General features: G+C 42.8%; 1 protein-coding gene across 5 annotated transcripts in view; it reads right to left on the bottom strand.

Moving 5' to 3' along the window:
• nfatc1 (nuclear factor of activated T cells 1) overlaps positions 1-20769 on the bottom strand; it is a 281481-nt gene that overhangs the window by 151130 nt on the left and 109582 nt on the right. For all 5 annotated transcript variants that reach the window (XM_060824249.1, XM_060824248.1, XM_060824246.1 and 2 more), the window contains 2 exons: positions 3245-3300; positions 191-323 (listed from right to left, as the gene is read on the bottom strand). In XM_060824249.1, coding sequence (XP_060680232.1) covers positions 191-323; positions 3245-3300 — 189 coding nt within the window. The remainder of the gene's footprint in view (positions 1-190; positions 324-3244; positions 3301-20769) is intronic.

The following is a 20769-nucleotide window of genomic DNA, read 5'->3' as shown; positions in this document are numbered from 1 at the left end:
TTGCAGTTTCAAAGGTAGCATAATTCCATGAGTTGAACTGTTAAAGACTTTCTAAATACTTAGCTTATTGTGCAAAGAATTACAAATGAGCTATTTCTGCCAAATGATGAAACACCAAGTTTCAGCTCTTGATTGTTAGCTTTGAATGGTATAATTTCAGCTGCGTAATCATTTTAATATGCATAGTTACCATTAGCAGGTAGATAGGAGAAGCGCTGGCTTTGGCTCCTCTTCCGTTTTCCGTTGCATACATAGAAATAAACTTGAACAGGACTTGTAATGCGTTGATTGCGATAAGGTGGGATTTCAACTATGAGCGAACTCTGCAACAGAGCAGAAATAACATGGGCTCACATGGTGCAATCTCAAGCACATACAAAAAGTGTGTCTGCATAAAAAAAACCGTGAAACTATAATCCAACATTTTTAATAACAGTTTTCAAATATGTTGAAGACATGTGGAAGCATTTCTTTAGCCTGTAGCTGCACGAGTTAGAACATATTGGTTAAAAGATCTTTACTATTTAACAGTCATCCATAAAATACGACTTCAATCTTCTCCCCTTGAATTTTGCAAACACATTGGTTCCTGCTCGGGAGATGCTTATACACCACACAATGATCAAGAGAATATTATTTAGATGAGAGTTTAGACTGTGAATATTGATAATTGTATCAAACAAAATTAAGTCTATACAGGTAAATGACATTGAATGGATCATTTCTTGAGCATATGTAAAGAGGAACTTACTGGCACTAGATGAGAGTTAAGCTAGGAAGTATATATCTGTAATGAGTCTTTTCAGTGACTGAATCTTACTTAAGTAAAGACTGGCTCTAGTTTCTATCTTCAATGACTGCCTATGAGGAATATAAGTATTAATGATAGACTTGGCCTCTATTCATCTGGTGTCCATTCATGTACGTTTACCAAAATCACTGGCTAAAGTAAAAGACTGGGCATTCCTATCCCGGTCAAAAAAAGGAGGGAATTGAATTGAATTGATTTATTGTTACTTGTTTTTATCAAATAAGTTGTGAAAAATCTAATATGTCGCCATGCTCCAGTGCCATTTTGATTTACAGAAGATATTAAAATATTACTAGAATATAACTAAAACAAAAGTTCTCCCTCTCTTCTTGTGCTCTGCTTGACATCTCGGGGTGTCTCCACAATGGGATCTGAGCCTACCAACACCCCCACATCACAACCCACTCCAGGAGTCCCATTCCAAGGCCATCCTCTCCACTTCTGAACTCCATGAGTACCACACCGGGCGCACCACGGGACCGCTGATGCAACCACTGCTCCCATTGATCTGCCAGGTGATTCAATTCGGGCTACCACATTGCCACAGGTAAAGCCCAACATCCTGATTCCGATGCTGACTGCAGATGTTGCCATCTCAGCTGATCACAAAGGCAGTTTTGCTCTTGGCACCATTTTGAAAGCTGGTGCCACAACCTTGAGTCCTGTGCTGGTGGGCCCACCAACATCAAAGTCATCACGTGCTGGTACACACTCTTGCCACCGGGTCCATACTCGCTGCCATCCCAAGCTCTCCAAGGGCTTGTTCACCTCCGTGCTGCACAGACTCTCCCAAGAACGTTCCACCCAAACCCAACTCCTACCCTATCCCTGTAACCCCGCATTTACCATGGCTAACTCACTTAGCCTGCAGATCCCTGCCCGTTACGGGGTTAATTAACATGGCCAATCCCCCTAACATGCACATCTTTGGACTGTGGTACGAAACCGGAGCACCGGGATGAAACCTACACTGACATGCAGAGAATGTGCAAACTCCACACAGACAGTCATCCGAGACTGAAATCAAACCTGCGGCCCTGGCACTGTGAGACAGCAGTGCTAGCCACTGAGCCACCGTGCCACCTCAAATTTATATAATTTGCTAGGCTACAACCCAGATCAAGGTTACTGATCTGACATAAACTTGCCATTGTTAAATATTAGCTATTCTGCACTCTATGATTTTTAATCCATTTAATTAGCCAGTGTATTCCACACCATCTATTTAAAGCTGAAAATGTGTTGCTGGAAAAGTGCAGCAGGTCAGACAGCATCCAAGGAACAGGAGATTCAACGTTTCGGGTCTAAGCCCTACTTTTATTTAAAGTCAAGGTAGCTTCTAGCAAGATTCAGACATATTGTTTCCAAACTGTTGGAAGTTACTTATTGGTGGCTGCTTAATAATTAATAGTGGTTGAGTTGGACAGTTTAGCATTGGTCTCTTGCACACTAATTGGTTTGGAAGCTTTTACTTGTAAATGGCAAGAAAAATGTGGAGAATCTTTTTATCTCCTTTGATGGTGTAGTTAATAGCCACTAAACGACGTAGTTAATGGCCACTTAATGATGTATCGAGTAGCATTTTTAGCATTCCTAGTATGCCTATAGATTTCTGAAATAAAAAAACAATTTTTACTTTAACATTTTAAGATTCCAAAGCCAACTAGTTCTGTTCATTCATGTCACAGCATGGACAAGGATATTTTCAGCCAGCTTTACATTTTAATACATGATCTGTAATTCTTCTGTATTGTATTGACGACCTCTTAAAATCGTACAGTATAAAGAAACCCTTCAGCCTATCGAACCCCATAAACTCCTTCTTTCAGCTTAAAATTATACTCCCTTGTTAATGACCTATCAACTAGGGGAACAACTGTCATCTATCCATCTTGTCAATGCTCCTCAATCTTATATGTCTCAATCATATCCCCCCCTTAATCATTCTATCCAGTCTATCTTCATTGCTCAACTACATCATCTCTGGCAACATCCTGGTGAATATCCTCTGCACCCACTCCACTGCATTCATATCCTTCTCATGTGTAGTGAACAGAACTGTTCAGTACTCCAGCTGCGTCCTAACAAAAGTGCTATAGGGCTCCAACATAACTCTTCTGTTCTTATAGTCTATACCACAACTGATAAAGCTCAGTGTCCAGTGCCTTCTTAACTACCCTGTTAATCTGTCCTGCCAACTTCAGGGATCTGTTGACAAGCAAACTAAGATACATTATTGCTCTGAGCTTCTGAGTGTTTTGCTATTGATTGAATATTGCCTCGTCTCTTTACTTCTTCCAAAGTGCAATGTCGATTATTTTTAAAGTTAGCATTAAACAAAGAGTTTGAGTACCAACTGTATTCAAATTTCTATTCAAATTTCACATTTCAACACAAGCATTAGAATACAACCAGTTGAGTGAATACACTTACAGGTTTGAAGAACTCCTTATCAGTTTTCGCCTCAGTCTCCCACACGTGATGTCCATCTGGGAAAAAAAACATATTTTTCAATGGGGTGCAGCAAACCTGTTTCACAATTGTATTTTCAAGAGACTTTATAGTTAGAATAGTAGTAACTTACATTTTTGCAATTTACAGTACATAGTGTAACAGGATTACAGATTTACTGGCCAACACAATAACTTTATCTTAAAATATTGATACTCACATTGGCGAGAATACATTTTTCCCCTTAATATGTTTGACTTTATTCTTAATATATCATACATCTCAAATATCTTCACTTTTTCAAAGTTATCAAAACTAGTCTTGATATGATCTTATCTGTTTATTTCCAACATAATGAGGAAACTTGATACTTTTTACTTACAAATAGTCTTGATTTGCACAAGCAATTCTTAAAAACAAAATAATCATGTTGCTCTATACCTGCAATGCAAAAAGTAGGTGAGAATAGACAACCACTTCCTTTGATGCAGTAAATCAGCTCGCAATCTTCAGAAATAAAAGTGGGAATTTCTGCAGATGGAGCATTGTTCTTCATTAAATTCCCAGACAGAAGGCTATTATACTCCCTTACAAACTAGAATACTGCAAAAGAGTGTGCACTCTGAGCATTGTTTATTTTGTCTTTTGTAATAATAAATTGATTAATTATTTTCTTCGGTTAGAGAATTTGAGTGAATTGCAGCTGAGTTCCGTTATTGCAGCTAGACAATTAAGATCTTCCTGAGGGTAATTGTTTGTCAGTAAAGACTTTCAAATGGGGCCCATTAAGTTATTAGTGCAATACAATTATATTCTAATTGTGCATAATTAATTGTTTACTTGATGCTTATATAAATAAAGATGCAAGTTTCTATTTGAGTTAAAGTGAAGTTTAAAGTTGTAAAAATTAATGCTAAAAGGAGCAGTACACCAGAGTTGGCACTCAATTGTCAAATACAGTTTTTCCTGCTATAGTGGGAAGTTGCCAGGGTGAGAAATTTACATGGAAACAATGGCGTATCAGACTGAAAATGGCAGTGTGGGGCTTACAGACTCATTTGTGCTCATGGTATCACTACTGCCACTTTGTAGAGGCCTTAGGGCAGGCAGCCTGCGATTCAGCCTACTTCATGCAAGAGTTGATCTGTAATATGACTTATGTGGAATGTCACGTTCTTAAAGTATCATTGGCTGGAACATGTCCCACCAACACTCTGCCAAGGTATTGACTGGTAAAAATAGAAGCATTAAAACGTTAGACGTAGGATCTGGAATAGGCCTCTGGTCCTTTGAATCTGCTCCATCACTCACAAAGATCATGGTTGATCTTCTGCAACAACCCTGTCTTTCCACACTATACTATTACAGGTATCTCTTAATTCCCTTAATACCCAAAAATGTATTGACCTAGTTGGTGAATATATTTAAAAACTAATCAACCACAGCTCTCTGGGGTACAGAATTCCAAAGATGCACAATCTCAAGTGAAGAAATCTCAACTGAGATTAACCAACCTTTTTGTATTTGACTGGGAATCAATGCTTTTGTTCACCAGCCAGGGGAAACATTTTATCACCATGTACCACATCAAATCCTTCTAAAATTGTACATATCTCAATTAGATCAGTTACCATTCTTTGAAACTCCAGGGAATATAAACCAAGCCTATTTAAGCTCTCCAAGTAGAACAATCCCCTAAGGAACCAGTCAAGTGATCATTCATTGCATTTCCCCCAGGGGCACTTTGTTACCTTTGTTAGGTAACGAAACCAAGTTGCACACAGTACTCCAGGTGTGACCTTGCTAATAACTTGTGTAATTGCATTAAGATGACTTTATTCTTATACTCCAATTTCTTTGTAACAAAGGCTGAAAACAATTTATTTTCCTAATTGCTTGCTATACCTGCATATCAATTCTCCGATTGCAGTAGTAAGGTTCTTAATTCCCTCAAAATGCAAACATTTCACAGTCTCTCAGTATTAGGGACAAGCCATTCAGAAAGGATCCACAAATGCTTCTCCCAGCTCAATAAACAAAGCAAAATCTCCCAGCCCAATCCCTCCAATTAAAGATGCAACTTGCTGCTTAGTTCCATGAAGGAGCTATTGGAATTCCTGCTAGTATATCCTGAACCAATTTCCCACTTTGCCAACCAAGTGGTGAAATGAGTACTAAAGTAGTAACTAAATGAGACAAGCCTTTAAAGAGTTTTGAATTAGGGTTGTGTTCTTCGTACTGTGCTTACTCCTGCCGTGTGTAGCCTAATTATTAACAAGCCCATGGAGTTACATCAAATTATGTAAAGCTACATGAAGGACCGTCGCTCTGAAAGCTAGCGTGCTTCCAATTAAACCTGTTGGACTATAACCTATTGTTGTGTGATTTTTAACTTTGTACATTCATCTAGTACGTTTACCAACCCAGGAGGTTGCAAAGTGCTTTGTTGCCAATTTAATATTTGGTCGAAGTGTAATCACTGTTGGGATAGTGCATGCATTTTGAGCACAGTTAGACCCCACATTCAGCAATGTGATGATGAACAGATTTTAGAAAGGTTGATTGATGGACAAAAGTTGGTCAGGATATCAGGGAATGCTGCACTTCTCTTCCTCAATGCATTACCTTAGAATCTTTAACAATCACCCTGGGGGTATTAATTTACCACTTTATCTGAAATACAGCACCTCCGATGGTGCAACACACTCTCAAGAGTTGCAACTGAAACATCAGTCTGAATCATTCACTTAAGTTTCTAGAGTGGAATATGAACCCATGACCTGTTGAGTCAGAGGGCAAGAGTTCTATCAACTGAGCTACGGCACATATAAATAGTCGTATGTTTTCAGTTCCCGGAAACTGCAGTTTACACTTCCAGTATAGGTGCTGGGGTGATTTCCAACTTGAGTATTGAGAAGGCAGGCCTGTATTGCAGGGCACAATGAGATTGGGTCTTACTTACAGTGAATGAGCTAGGCGCCAGTGCTAATCAAGTTCCATCTAGGCAGCTTCCCAATTGCAAGGGTGGGAATTCATGTTGGTGTGACCTAAAGAATGGTACTTGTGGAAATTGGGTTTTTCAAAGCATCTGACATCACAATGCTGCGATCTCCTGACCCCTATAGCCTAATGCAACCATGAAGGTGCTTGCAGAACAAACAAGCACCAAGGAGATCTTCTGCAAGGAGATCCTCTGATTTCCAACCTGTGTCCTGCCAAGTCAGGCAGCAGCAATAGATAGTGCTGGTAAACTGAATCAAAGTTATTCCTAGGACTAAGCTGCAAAAAGCCATGGTCTGATCAGGACTGGCAAAATAAGGTTCCACTTCACTGTCATAGGTTAGCACCATCCTATTTGAGCCTCAGTATTATTAACATTTTGTACAAAATTGTTGAAAATTGTCAGTCCCTGTGGTTAGTCTGCAGAGAGAGAAACCAGGTGGACACGTTCAGCCAACTGTCATTCATAGAACTAGATGATAAACTTTACCTCCATCCCCCATCACGAAGGACTCAAAGCCCTCCGCTTCTTCCTTTCCCGCCGCACCAACCAGTACCCTTCCACTGACACCCTCCTTCGACTGACTGAACTGGAGCTCACCCTGAATAACTTCTCTTTTCAATCCTCCCACTTCCTCCAAACTAAAGGAGTTGCCATGGGCACCCGCATGGGCCCCAGCTATGCCTGCCTCTTCGTAGGATATGTGGAACAGTCCATCTTCCGCAACTACACTGGCACCACCCCCCCACCTTTTCCTCCGCTACATCGATGACTGTATCGGCGCTGCCTCGTGCTCCCACGAGGAGGTTGAAGAGTTCATCAACTTTACTAACACCTTCCATCCCGACCTGAAATTCACCTGGACTGTCTCAGACTCCTCCCTCCCCTTCCTAGACCTTTCCATTTCTATCTCGGGCGACCGACTCAACACAGACATCTATTATAAACCGACTGACTCCCACAGCTACCTGGACTACACCTCCTCCCACACTGCCCCCTGTAAAAACGCCATCCCATATTCCCAATTCCTTCGTCTCCGCCGCATCTGCTCCCAGGAGGACCAATTCCAACACCGCACAGCCCAGATGGCCTCCTTCTTCAAGGACCGCAGATTCCCCCCCAGACGTGATCGACGATGCTCTCCACCGCATCTCCTCCACTTCCCGCTCCTCCGCCCTTGAGCCCCGCTCCTCCAACCGCCACCAAGACAGAACACCACTGGTTCTCACCTACCACCCCACCAACCTCCGTATACAACGTATCATCCGCCGCCATTTCCGCCACCTCCAAACGGACCCCACCACCAAGGATATATTTCCCTCCCCTCCCCTATCAGCGTTCCGCAAGGACCACTCCCTTCGTGACTCCCTCGTCAGATCCACACCCCCCACCAACCCAACCTCCACCCCCGGCACCTTCCCCTGCAACCGCAGGAAATGTAAAACTTGCGCCCACACCTCCACACTTACTTCCCTCCAAGGCCCCAAGGGATCCTTCCATATCCGCCACAAGTTCACCTGTACCTCCACACACATCATCTATTGCATCCGCTGCACCCGATGTGGCCTCCTCTATATTGGTGAGACAGGCCGCTTACTTGCGGAACGCTTCAGAGAACACCTCCGGGCCGCCCGAACCAACCAACCCAATCACCCCGTGGCTCAACACTTTAACTCTCCCTCCCACTCCACCGAGGACATGCAGGTCCTTGGACTCCTCCACCGGCAGAACACAACTACACGACGGCTGGAGGAGGAGCGCCTCATCTTCCGCCTGGGAACCCTCCAACCACAAGGTATGAATTCAGATTTCTCCAGTTTCCTCATTTCCCCTCCCCCCACCTTGTCTCAGTCGGTTCCCTCAACTCAGCACCGCCCTGCTAACCTGCAGTCCTCTTCCTGACCTCTCCGCCCCCACCCCACTCTGGCCTATCACCCTCACCTTGACCTCCTTCCACCTATCCCACCTCCATCGCCCCTCCCCCTAGTCCCTCCTCCCTACCTTTTATCTTAGCCTGCTTGGCTCTCTCTCTCTTATTCCTGATGAAGGGCTTATGCTCGAAACGTCGAATTCTCTATTCCTGAGATGCTGCCTGGCCTGCTGTGCTTTGACCAGCAACACATTTGCAGCTGTGATCTCCAGCATCTGCAGACCTTATTTTTTACTCGATAAACTTTACCTGCCCACACCTCTCCTTTAATGAACTTCCTCTTCCTTGAACACTCACCCTCAAAGCCAGTTACTGCCTTCACAACTATTCCCCCTGCCCCCTTCACATTCACTGTTTCCTTCCATCATGTACAATGTGAAAAGCTGTCTCCCTCAGCATCAAAAGCAATCAGCAGGGCACAGACTAAGTTTTGTGCTGCCCATTTTGCAACAGCAACTGGCAAACTGCAGGAGGGATAATACAAGAACAGGACAAGATGCTTTTGTAGTACAAATTTTTCAGAATAATACTAGTAAAAGGTATGAATCAGAAAGAAACATACAAATGTATCCCATCCACCTCTAACAACTTAACTTTGTCATTATATAGTTTTCCTTGTTCCTATATTCCATTTCTAAGTCCCTCAGATAACTGGAGCCCTGAAAATGTATCGGTTTTTGGGGTTAATTGAGGTGCTAAATCCTGTTGAAGATAACTTGTCACTATTCTTTCCCTTCCAACAATGCAGACCAGGAACCTGTGTGTGGTCAATTAATTTGAATGGGCCACGTGCTAATCTTGCTCTTTCTAGGCAGCATGCCAATTGGCAGAGTGGCAAATCTGGCAGCATCATTACTGCTTAATCATCACTTGAACGTCTTTAAAAGGGTGGCGCATTTGGAAATGGTAGTTGGCTAGCGTTACTGAGACAGAGTGGTTGACAATAGGTGTCACCACTGAGCACAAATGGGCAAGACCAAGTGCACCCAGAAAACCCAAGGCCAAGAAATGGTTCCATCCAGAGGATATGTTCCCATGGTAGCTCTGCTGTAACGAACACAGGCTCACAACTTCACATGCTTCCTGTGCAACAACAGTGGCTCACGACTCTGAACTATCTGCCAGCAAGGTTCTGCAACATGTCACACATCATGGAAGTGTGTTTGTTCAGCTGTAAGCATGGAATCAGTCAGGTTCATAACTGATATTACTAACATCAACTGAAGTCTTAAAGGAGCTAAAAGTGAGCAAACTTAATAAGATAATGGCCATGATGCAACATGCAATACTCAGCTAGTTGAAACAATGGGCTGTAGATTTTGTTGCAGCAGGGAAGTCAAGTTTCCACATGCACTGTGCCTCAAAAGAACTTCAGGCATATCTCAAGCCTATAGGACAAAAAGGTAGGTGCATGGGATATGGAAAAAGGAAGGGTAGATTACTGCGCACATGCCTTCTCTAATATTACCTAGTTATTCTCCTATTCTGTGTCCTCTCCACTGCTGAACCGTATATTTTTAAACACGATGGAATTATCAAGAGACACCATGAAGACAGGAGCCAAATAAAACTTCAAGATATTGTACATCCCCAAGAGAAACACTTTAATAATAGTCCGTAATATTCAAAAATAAACTGCAATGTCATAGAAACAAAATGTCCCCAAAACAAAGGGTGACATTAAAAGTGGCCATCCTCCCGAGTTGCTCCATCCCAAAAAACAGGTTGTTGAATTGGCAATGGCCACTATGGTTTTACCTTCCATCATTTAACCCTGGATTTGCCTGAAGGTATGAAGCCCCCCCCACCATCGGTTTCCCCGTTGCTTCAGTCTAGGTTGGCCTGAAAATCGGAATGGCTGAAGTTAGCAGTTCAATTCCTCAAATGATTTTCATAGCTTTAAGCCATAAAGGGAGTAGTGAGGAGATAAAAGTGCCCCTTATGGTTGGAAGCAACTGAGAGGAATGTCAGACAAGCACTCAAACACTCCTAATGAGCAGAAATCAGCAAGAACAAGTCACATGACTGTGCATCTGTACTGCTGGAAGGAATTGAACTTTGTTGCATAGTATTTTACTTAGTAGAGTGTTATTCTGCGCAACAGGGCATGACTTGCTCTTGCCCATCAAAAGGAACTGAAAGTATTGATGACATATTTTAGACTTTGAGTGGCATATCAAGGTTTTATTTTATGAAAATGCACTCACAATATGCATCTCTAACAGAAATAGAGAAATAACAGATTGGCAATCCGCATTTTACATGGAATGAGCTAAAATTTCTTAGAATATCTTACAAGAAATTATATGACTATAAATATCTTATTTGCATAAATAAATAATAAGTAATCATCAAATTTCATGCAGTAAACATAATGAATTTGGGCTTATGGTGTTTGTACCTTATGTAACCACTTAATTTTTTTCTCAAATCTTTTGCTCTCTTCCATAGTTCCCTGATACGTTCTAGAATCACAGAATCCCTACAGTATGATAAAAAGCAATTCGACCCAACGATTCTGTACTATCCCTGTGAACAACATCCCACCTATACCCACCAACCAGCCCTCTCTATCTCCGTAACCCCACATTTACCACTGCAAATCCACCTAGCAATTCTGGACACAATGGGCAATACAGCATGGACAATCCACCTAACCTGCCCATCCTTGGGCTGTAGGAGGAAACTGAAGCAGACACAGACAGTTACCCAAGGCTAGAATCGAGCCCAGGTCCCTGAGGCCGCAGTGCTAACCACTGAGCCACTGTCCTTACATGTCTGTGCTGTTTCCTATTATGATGTTAGAATAATTGAATCTGACCAGAAATTGGCTAAGTGCTATTTTTGGCACATTTCATAGAGGATTTCTTTCCATGACCCTGAGCAGGTTTTCTCGCACTACTATTCCAAACCAGGGCACTACAGTGATTGTAACAAGGTCCGCCAGGCGGAGCTCATAGAATATTAGTTTCCCGGCTGAGACTATTAACCAGGTATAAATAGGAGTGTCAGAGGTTCTGTTCACTCAGAGATGGCTCTGAGGAGGCTGGACCACCCATAAGTATTATGCACATGTAAATAAAAAGCTGGCTTTTGACAGGATACCAGCTTCTGTGGAGTTGTTTCAGCACCTATGGTGTCCCGCTCTTCATTGCTCTTCCACTTGCCATAGGTGTAAGTTCTTGCCACTGCTAGGAATGTCCATCATTCAAAGCACCATACTTCTAGTCAAGCATTAGTTAACCAGAGTTTCACATAATAAGAAAGCAGCCACAAACCAATAGTTCAGGGCACAGATGTGGCACAGATGTGGCACAGCTGGAACTTCACGGCGCACACAAGTGGCTGTCTCATATCCATCACTGTTTTGGAAAAATTAAACTGACAGAGGTAGCTGTAATTTAAAGAAATAATTTACAGTCTACTCAGAAAAGTTTCCTAGAACAAAATGCTGAGGATCCAAGTAGGATCAGGCATTTTTTGGATCTGGTGATGTGGAATGAAATAGATTCAATAATGATATCAGAGGAAAAGATCTCCAAGGAAATTGTGACTATAACATGGCAGGGTTTAGCATTCAGATTTTGTGAGAAACATTGGCTAGGAACAACCTTATTAAAAATAAGTAAGGGTTTATTACATAATAATGAGGTCAGACTTGACTAGTGGACTGGGGAGGAAGTACTGCAGAATAAAGGTCGTTGATGGACAATGACAGACATTTAAGAAAATAGTTAATGACTCACAAAGATATACCATAGTGACAAAGAGAATTCTAGGAAGGGGATAAGTCAACCATGGTTAACCAAGGATGTTAAGGATAGGATCAAATTGAAAGAAAAAACTTAACGCGACAATTGATAAGCCAAAGGATGGTTTAGTAAATTTGTGGATGACACTAAAATCGGTAGGGTTGTGGATAGTGACAAAGGATGTTGTAGATTACAGAGAGACAGATAAGCTGCAGAGCTGGACTGAGAAATAGCAAATGGTGTTTAATACAGAGAAGTGTGAAGTGATTGACTTTGGAAGGAGCAACAAGAATAAAGAGTACTGGGCTAATGGTAAGATTCTTGGTAGTGTAGATGAGCAGAGAGATCTCTGTATCCAGGTACATAGATCCCTCAAAGTTGCCACCCAGGTTGATAGGGTTGTTACGAAGGCATACGGTGTGTATTAGTTTTTATTGGTAGAGGGACTGAGTTTCAGAACCATGAGATCATGCTGCAGCTGTAAAAAACTCTGGTGTGGGCACATTTGGAGTATTGTGTACAGTTCTGGTCACTGCATTATAGGAAGGACGTGGAAGCTTTGGAAAGGGTTCAGAGGAGATTTACTAGGATGTTGCCTGGTATGGAGGGAAGATCTCATGAGGAAAGGCTGAGGGACTGGAGGCTGTTTTCGTTAGACATAAGATAATCAGAGGGTTGGATAAGTTGGACGGTGAGAGCCCTTTTCCTGGGATGGTGATGGCGAGCACAAGGGGACATAGCTTTAAATTGAGGGGTGATTGATATAGGACAAATGTCAGAGGTAGTTTCTTTACTCAGAGAGTAGAAGGGGTGTGAAACGCACTGCCTGCAACAATAGTAGACTGGCCAACTTTAAGGGCATTTAAATGGTCATTGGATAGGCATATGGACAAGAATGGAGTAGTGTAGGTTAGATGGGCTTCAAATAGGTTTCACAGGTTGGCACAACATTGAGGGCCAAAGGACCTATACTGCACTGTATTGTTCTATGTTCTATGCATCCAGGTTTTGCGGGTAAGAGAGATGGCAAATGGAATGTTGGCCTTTATTTTAAAGAGAATGAAGTCTAAATAGGGAAGTCTTACTAAAATTATACAAGGCATAAGTTAGACAACAGCTAGAATATTGTGAAGTTTTGTTCACCTTCCGAAAGCAAAGATACATTGGTATTGCAGATAGTTCAGGAAAGGTTCACTCAGCTGAGCTTTGGGATGGAGGGATTTTCTTTTGAAGAGAAGTGAAGTATGTTTGGCCTGTACTCATTGCTGTATAGAACAATGAAAATTTTATAAATTTTATTTACCCGTGACAGGGTAGATGTTGAGATGTTATTTCCCCTTGCCAAAAAACTAGGACAAGGGCATAATCTCAGCATAAGGAATCACCCATTTAAGACAAAGATGAGGAATGTATTCTGAGGGGTGTCAATCTGTGCAATCCTTTACTGTAGAGGCTGAGTTGTTAAGTATATTCAAGGCTGAGATTGACTGATTTTTAATCAGTAAGAGAATCAAGATTCATGAGGAAAAAGCAGGAAAGTGGAGTAGAGATTTACAAGATCAGCCAAGGTCTCATTGAATGACACCAAACCATCATCTCCCAGACCATATGGAACCTCATCACCTCAGGAGATCTCCCACCCACAGCTTCTAACCTCACAGTCTGGGAACCCCGCACTGCCCGTTTCTACCTCCTTCCCAAGATCCACAAGCCTGACCACCCTGGCCGACCCATTGTTTAGATTAGATTAGACTTACAGTGTGGAAACAGGCCCTTCGGCCCAACAAGTCCACACCGACCCGCCGAAGCGAAACCCACCCATACCCCTACATTACCCCTTACCTAACACTACGGGCAATTTTAGCATGGCCAATTCACCTGACCCGCACATCTTTGGACTGTGGGAGGAAACCGGAGCACCCGGAGGAAACCCACGCAGACACGGGGAGAACGTGCAAACTCCACACAGTCAGTCGCCTGAGTCGGGAATTGAACCCGGGTCTTCAGGCGCTGTGAGGCAGCAGTGCTAACCACTGTGCCACCGTGCCGCCCACGCATGTCTCAGCATGCTCCTGCCCCACTGAACTCATCTCTACCTACCTCAACACTGTCCTATCCCCCCAGTCCAGGAACTTCCCACATACGTTCGAGACAACACCCACGCCTTCCACCTCCTCCAAGACTTCCGTTTCCCCGGCCCCCAACGCCTCATCCTCACCATGGATATCCAATCTCTCTACATCTCCATCTGCCATGACCAGGGCCTCCAAGCCCTCAGTTTTTTCCTCTCCAGATGTCCCTAACAGTACCCTTCCACCGACACTCTCATTCGTTTGGCCGAACTAGCGCTCACCCTTAACAATCTTTCCTTCGAATCCTCCCACTTCCTCCAGACCAAAGGGGTATCCATGGGCAGACATATGGGCCCCAGCTATGCCTGTCTCTTTGCTGGCTACGTAGAACAGTCGATCTTCCGTAATTACACCGGCACCACTCCCCACCTCTTCCTCTGCTACATTGATGACTGCATTGGCGCCACTTCGTGCTCCTGCGAGGAGGTTGAGCAATTCATCAACTTCACCAACACGTTCCACCCTGACACCTCCCTCCCCTTCCTGGACCTCTCCATCTCCATTAATGATGACCGACTTGACACTGACATTTTTTACAAACCCACCGACTCCCACAGCTACCTGGAATACACCTCTTCCCACTGTCCCTATGACTTGTCCTACCTGCCCATCTTCTTTCCACCTATCCACTCCACCCTACTCCCGTCCCTGACCTATCATCTTCATCCCCTCCCCCACTCACCTTTTGTACTCTATGCTACTTTCTCCCCACCCCCACCCTCCTCTTGCAAAAATGCCATCCTGTATTCCCAATTCCTCCGCCTCCACCGTATCTACTCCCAGGAGGACCAGTTCCACCACACAACACACCAGATGGCCTCCTTCTTTAGAGACGGCAATTTCCCTTCCCACATGGTTAAAGATGCCCTCTAACGCATCTCGTCCACATCCCGCACCTCCGCCCTCAGACCACACCCCTCCAACCGTAACAAGGACAGAACGCCCCTGGTGCTCACCTTCCACCCTACCAACCTTTGCATAAACCAAATCATCTGCCGACATTTCCGCCACCTCCAAAAAGACCCCACCACCAGGGATATATTTCCCTCCCCACCCCTTTCCGCCTTCCACAAAGACCGTTCTTTCCGTGACTACCTGGTCAGGTCCACGCTCCCCTACGACCCACCCCTCCCATCCTGGCACCTTCCCGTGCCACCGCAGGAACTGCAAAACCTGCGCCCATTACTCCTCCCTCACCTCCATCCAAGGCCCTAAAGGAGCCTTCCACATCCAAAGTCTTACCTGCACATCCACTAATATCATTTATTGCATCCGTTGCTCCCAATGCGGTCTCCTCTACATTGGGGAGACTGGACGCCTCCTAGCAGAGCGCTTTAGGGAACATCTCCGGGACACCTGCACCAATCAATCACACCGCCCTCTGGCCCAACATTTCAACTCCCCCTCCCACTTTGCCGAGGACATGGAGGTCCTGGGCCTCCTTCACTACCGCTCCCTCACCACCAGATGCCTGGAGGAAGAACGCCTCATCTTCCGCCTCGGAACGCTTCAACCCCAGGACATCAATGTGGACTTCAACAGTTTCCCCATTTCCCCTTCCCCCATCTCACCCTAGTTCCAAACTTCCAACTCAGCACTGTCTCCATGACTTGTCCTACCTGCCTATCTTCTTTTTCACCTATCCACTCCACCCTCCCCCCATCCCTGACCTATCATCTTCATCCCCTCCCCCACTCACCTATTGTACTGTATGCTACTTTCTCCACACCCCCACCCTCCTCTATCTTATCTCTCCACGCTTCAGGCTCTCTGCCTGTATTCCTGATGAAGGGCTTTTGCCCTTTTTACTGCTCCTCGGATGCTGCCTGAACTGCTGTGCTCTTCCAGCACCACTGATCCAGAATCTGGTTTCCAGCATCTGCAGTCATTGTTTTTACCTAGGGAGTGTTGCTGAACAAAGGGACCTTGGAGTGCAGGTTCATAGCTCCTTGAAAGTGGAGTTGCAGGTGGATAGGATATTGAAGAAGAAGGTGTTTGATATACTTTCCTTTATCGATCAGAGTATTGAGTACAGGAGTTGGGAGGTCACGTTGCAGCTGTACAGGACATTGGTTAGGCTACTGTTGGAATATTGAATGCAATTCTGGTCTCCTTCCTATCGGAAAGATGTTGTGAAACTTGAAAGGGTTCAGAAAAGATTTATGAGGATGCTACCAGGGTTGGAGGACTTGAGCTTTAGGGAGAGACTGAACAGGCTGGGGCTGTTTTCCCTGGAGTGTTGGAGGCTGAGGGGTGACCTTATAGAGGTTTACAAAATTATGAGGGGCATGGATCGGGTAAATAGACAAAGTCTTTTCCTTGGGGTCAGGGAGTCCAGAACTGGAGGGCATAGGTTTAGGGTGAGAGGGGAAAGATATAAAGAAGACCTATGGGGCAACTTTTTCTTGCAGAGTGGCACGTGTATGGAATGAGCTGCCAGAGGAAATGGTAGAGGCTGGTACACTTGCAACATTTAAGAGGCATTTGGATGGGTATTTGAATAGGAAGGGTTTGGAGAGATATGGGCCAAGTGCTGGAAGGTGGGAGTAGATTGGGTTGGACTGAAGGGTCTGCTTCCACGCTGTACATCTCTATGATTCTGTAAATGGTTCAAAACTAAGAACCATTGCTTACGTTCTCCACTTAGGTTCACTTACGTCTGAGTGATTAACACAGTCACATTCATTGTAAAACAAGAAGTTCTTCCTCCACTGAAACAATTCAGTCTATCAGTAGGAGCAGAACTTTGTCAACGGTTAGCAAAGAAAAGTTCAGGGGCAAGTATGTCATGTGGTGACAACGACATCATGCCCACTGCGTAGAACAGATCAGATCATCTACCACTCAGCACATGAGCAAGTTTGAATAATGTGTATCTCACTATATTACATACTATGACAAAGGTTATCTGGCAGAAGATGTTGACCAGAAACTGGCAGCTTTTGGTTTGCAAAAATCTCCAAGTCAAAGGGGATTCAGTGGTGAGAAATAATTATTTTTGTCCTCATTATGTGAGGATCAAGAGAAGAGGGGGCTCAGAGGCAAGGGGAAGGTGGCTTTCAGAGTCCATTCTCTTAACCATCACTGCCCCCACTCCCCCGCAGATTGGGGATACTGATGCATCTCCCCCAACTTGAAAAGCGGTTTTTCATGGTTTCAGAAAACTAACCCCCCTTCTCACTGACTGGGGAAGCAGAGATGACAAACATGAGCTTTGCAGTGGCCACTAACTGACCAGTCAAGGTCCATAACTGCTGCAAAGACAAAGCAGTTGCCTATGGATCATCTCACTGCTGAATTAGTGACATGGGGAGAGCTTTGCTCCAGGGCATATTCACCCAATTGTTTCCCCTCCTTGCCACCTACTGAGGGGACAACACCGTGCCCCTCATTTTACCATGAATTTGGTCACTGCATCAACACATCATTTGTTGCTGTTTCAGACTAAAAGAACATAAAGTGAACAGTAATCATTGTCGCACTGTAATTCACTTTAAGTGCTCTGGTATGTAATGATAAGAGAACATTCCTAGTTATAGTTATATCTATAATTTGTGGTGTATTTAACTACATGCTCAAGTAATCAAATATTTTACATGCTTTTCTGCAAACTGACTGGTGAACAATACTCTCTCATTAGTACTCCTGTTTCTTCTCTCCATTGTTGTCTTTTGTGGGATTCATGCCAAGAGGAAATGTAATCTCCCTATGCTATTTATTCTGCGCTGCAATAGTACAAGAAATGGAATATGAGACTACTCTAGGTTAAATTTTCCTGCTTACTTTCCATTCCTTCCAGTTTAAAAGTGTTTGTCCTTTGCTTGCCAAGAGTATGGGGAATAGGGGGCAAGAGCTCATGCACCATGTCAGTGGTAATCCATTTATTACTTTGTCTACATACAACTCAAATGAACAAAGAATGGAAATAATGGACAGTATTTTGGTAAACATACGAAAAACCGACTGTCTGGTGTTGAAAATCATCACTGCGAAAGCAGCTTCACCACCTGGTCTGTAATGGTTTAGGAAAGTCCATTAGCACCTTCCAAAGCAACAAGTGCCAACCTTACCGTGACCTCCATATTTTAAGAATTCATTATTTTAAAATTGCACAACATTCCCGCATCCATATTTAAGAGGATGCTAACTACTTAAACAAAGAGTTTAAAGGTGAGTTTAAAAGTTGACACTGCACACAAACACAACGGGTAGCCATTCTCTAACATCACTGTCTGTAATTTTCTGGCTAATGTTCTATAGAGTGGAAAATGAATCAAAGATTTCTGTTTTCCTGGCTTCAGATCATTACTTTTGGTATGCGGGGCGAAAGGAAGAATGCCCCATTCTGTTCTGTTTTCTTGAACATCATTGGTCAAATAAAGCAAGTAGTGTCTTCTATCGTGTCAGTGTTTGCCCACTATAAATCAGACTCAGAAAATGTGGATTCCTCAGATCCTACTGAGTACCACGAAATGAATGTGTTCCTATTTTGTTATGTTTGATCCACCACATCAATAAGCCAGCAATAATCAGTATTCACATTCACAACCAGGTTCATAATTGTATACGTAATGTTGGAGATGCAAATTAAGAATTAAGAGCTCTATTGAAAAAGTTTTAAGAATGGTCAAATTATATTCACTCATTTCATGGTTTAATTACGTCCTGCTCTATTCAAAGCAAAATGGTTGGACTGTGAGCAAACATTGGCAGTAGTTCATAACAAAAGTACTGTCAAATTTTGGATTCAATTCAAAGTTTTTCATTAATCAATTGTATGATTAAATGATCAGGGGAAGGATTTCTCGCAACAAATGTGAAAAGTTTCATTAGTAAATTCCGTGGAAAAATCAGGGATATTTTCCAATGCTTTCCTATGTTTTGTTGGCAGATATGAAGGAGAGTGGAAAATATCTAGACATTTTTGGCTGTAAAATATGAAGAAATTTTTCATTTCGGTACCATTTCAAAGTATTACTCAACAAAATAAAATGGTACTGGTTCCTTTTCCATGACGCATATTTCATGGGTGAATTAATCTCAAATACAATGATAAAGTCTGTAAAACGGCGTGTTGTATAGATTAACTTTTTAAAAAATTAGCATTGACAGAGATTCAGGTATAGCAAGTAACTTTTTACACAGAAATGTAAATAGGAAATCTTATGTTAAATGTATCCAAAGCCATAATCGGCTCCTAAACACCACGGAGCTCAGTAGAAGAGGAATTGTGTCCAGAAAGATAATCTGAGGTCGTCCTGGGAAGATCACCCTTTATAACAAGACAATGGTTCCTTCAACATCAAAGCAATGTTGCTGGCAGAGCTGTGCAGTAAATTACACACAATCAGAGAAAATCCTGCAATTAAAGTGTCGCCAACAAAGGCTAGGAAAATATTTACAGGTGGCTGCGTTTAATCAAGTCACTTTCTCCAATATGATTTGTCCACCGAGGTTAAGTCCACACACATCCAGGAAGCACACAGAGTAGATGTTTGGCTTCTCCGTATAATTTCCTATACTGGAACGGTGGATACAGCTGCTACAATGGAAACAGTTATCTAAATTACTGAGAGATTTCCCCCAACAAACCAATTCCGGGAGACGTGCGTGCTTTGCTTTTTTTTTGAGTTAAGGAGACATAGTACAAATAGTTGTATTGGCTTAGTTACTTACTTCAAAATACACTGGTCCTCTAGGCAGATGTTACCCTTGCCCCACTTAGGGCTAATTATCAAACTAGAGGACAATTCAAAGCCACTAATGGGAAATCCTGGCTAGAAAGACTACCAAATCATTGCATAGTAAGACTTAACTGGGATTTGCTTACTGCATCTTTTGGGTGACCATGTGTTGCCTAGGGAGAAATAAAAATACTTTTTAAAACCAATTTCTGCTCTGCTTCTTGGGCCAATAAATAATAGACTCAAAACATTTGCACAGGCCCGTGACATCGATAAAAAAGCAGTACAACTTGTGAATGACACACACTGGTCGGACTTGTCTTGTATACCTCAAACAGTAGTCCAGCTCATTCATTTCCAACTAATACTGATTTCTAAAAACAGTCTATTCCCTTTGGGATAGAATAGTCTACTTCTCTCATGGGCTGAAAATTAGTGTCTATACATTCTTGCTTTGTAAATGTTTTATGTACAGTTCACTCAGACAAATTGCTGCAATTTACACTGTCAGAAACATCCCAGAAAACCTAGAATGTTGTTTACAATACAGTTCCCTGATTAACCAACTTAGTGCTTAAGGTGACCAGGATATTGAATGGGAATTAGTGAAATGTCCAGCTGCTTAAGATGCTCGACTTTCTCTTCCAACACATAAATATGAGCATAAATACTTTGCAGAAGTCAATCAAATATATTAAATACAAACTTAATGCCTGTAACAATGTCTTCCAAAAGATAATTCCTAACTTGAGTCTGAAACCTGCTGGACATATTTAAATGATGCATTGCTAAAGGACTAAAATTGTGGGAGTTTCAATCATCTTTGGTGAATTTATTTCTTAAAACTAATGGGCTGCAACCTCCACAAATACTTTAACGTCCTAAGTTCTGCCCGGCATGATTTCAACTACACATATTAGGAAAATGGAGAATAATGTTCAAGTTTGTTCATAGCATGAAACAAACAGGGAAAAGATACATTTGGAGAATAACTTTAAAAATATTTGA

The sequence above is a fragment of the Hemiscyllium ocellatum genome, chromosome 4, assembly GCF_020745735.1.
Source record: "Hemiscyllium ocellatum isolate sHemOce1 chromosome 4, sHemOce1.pat.X.cur, whole genome shotgun sequence".
Lineage (NCBI taxonomy): Eukaryota > Metazoa > Chordata > Chondrichthyes > Orectolobiformes > Hemiscylliidae > Hemiscyllium > Hemiscyllium ocellatum.
The sequence above is the reverse complement of the archived record's forward strand: the minus strand, read 5'-3'. Positions and strand labels throughout refer to the sequence as shown.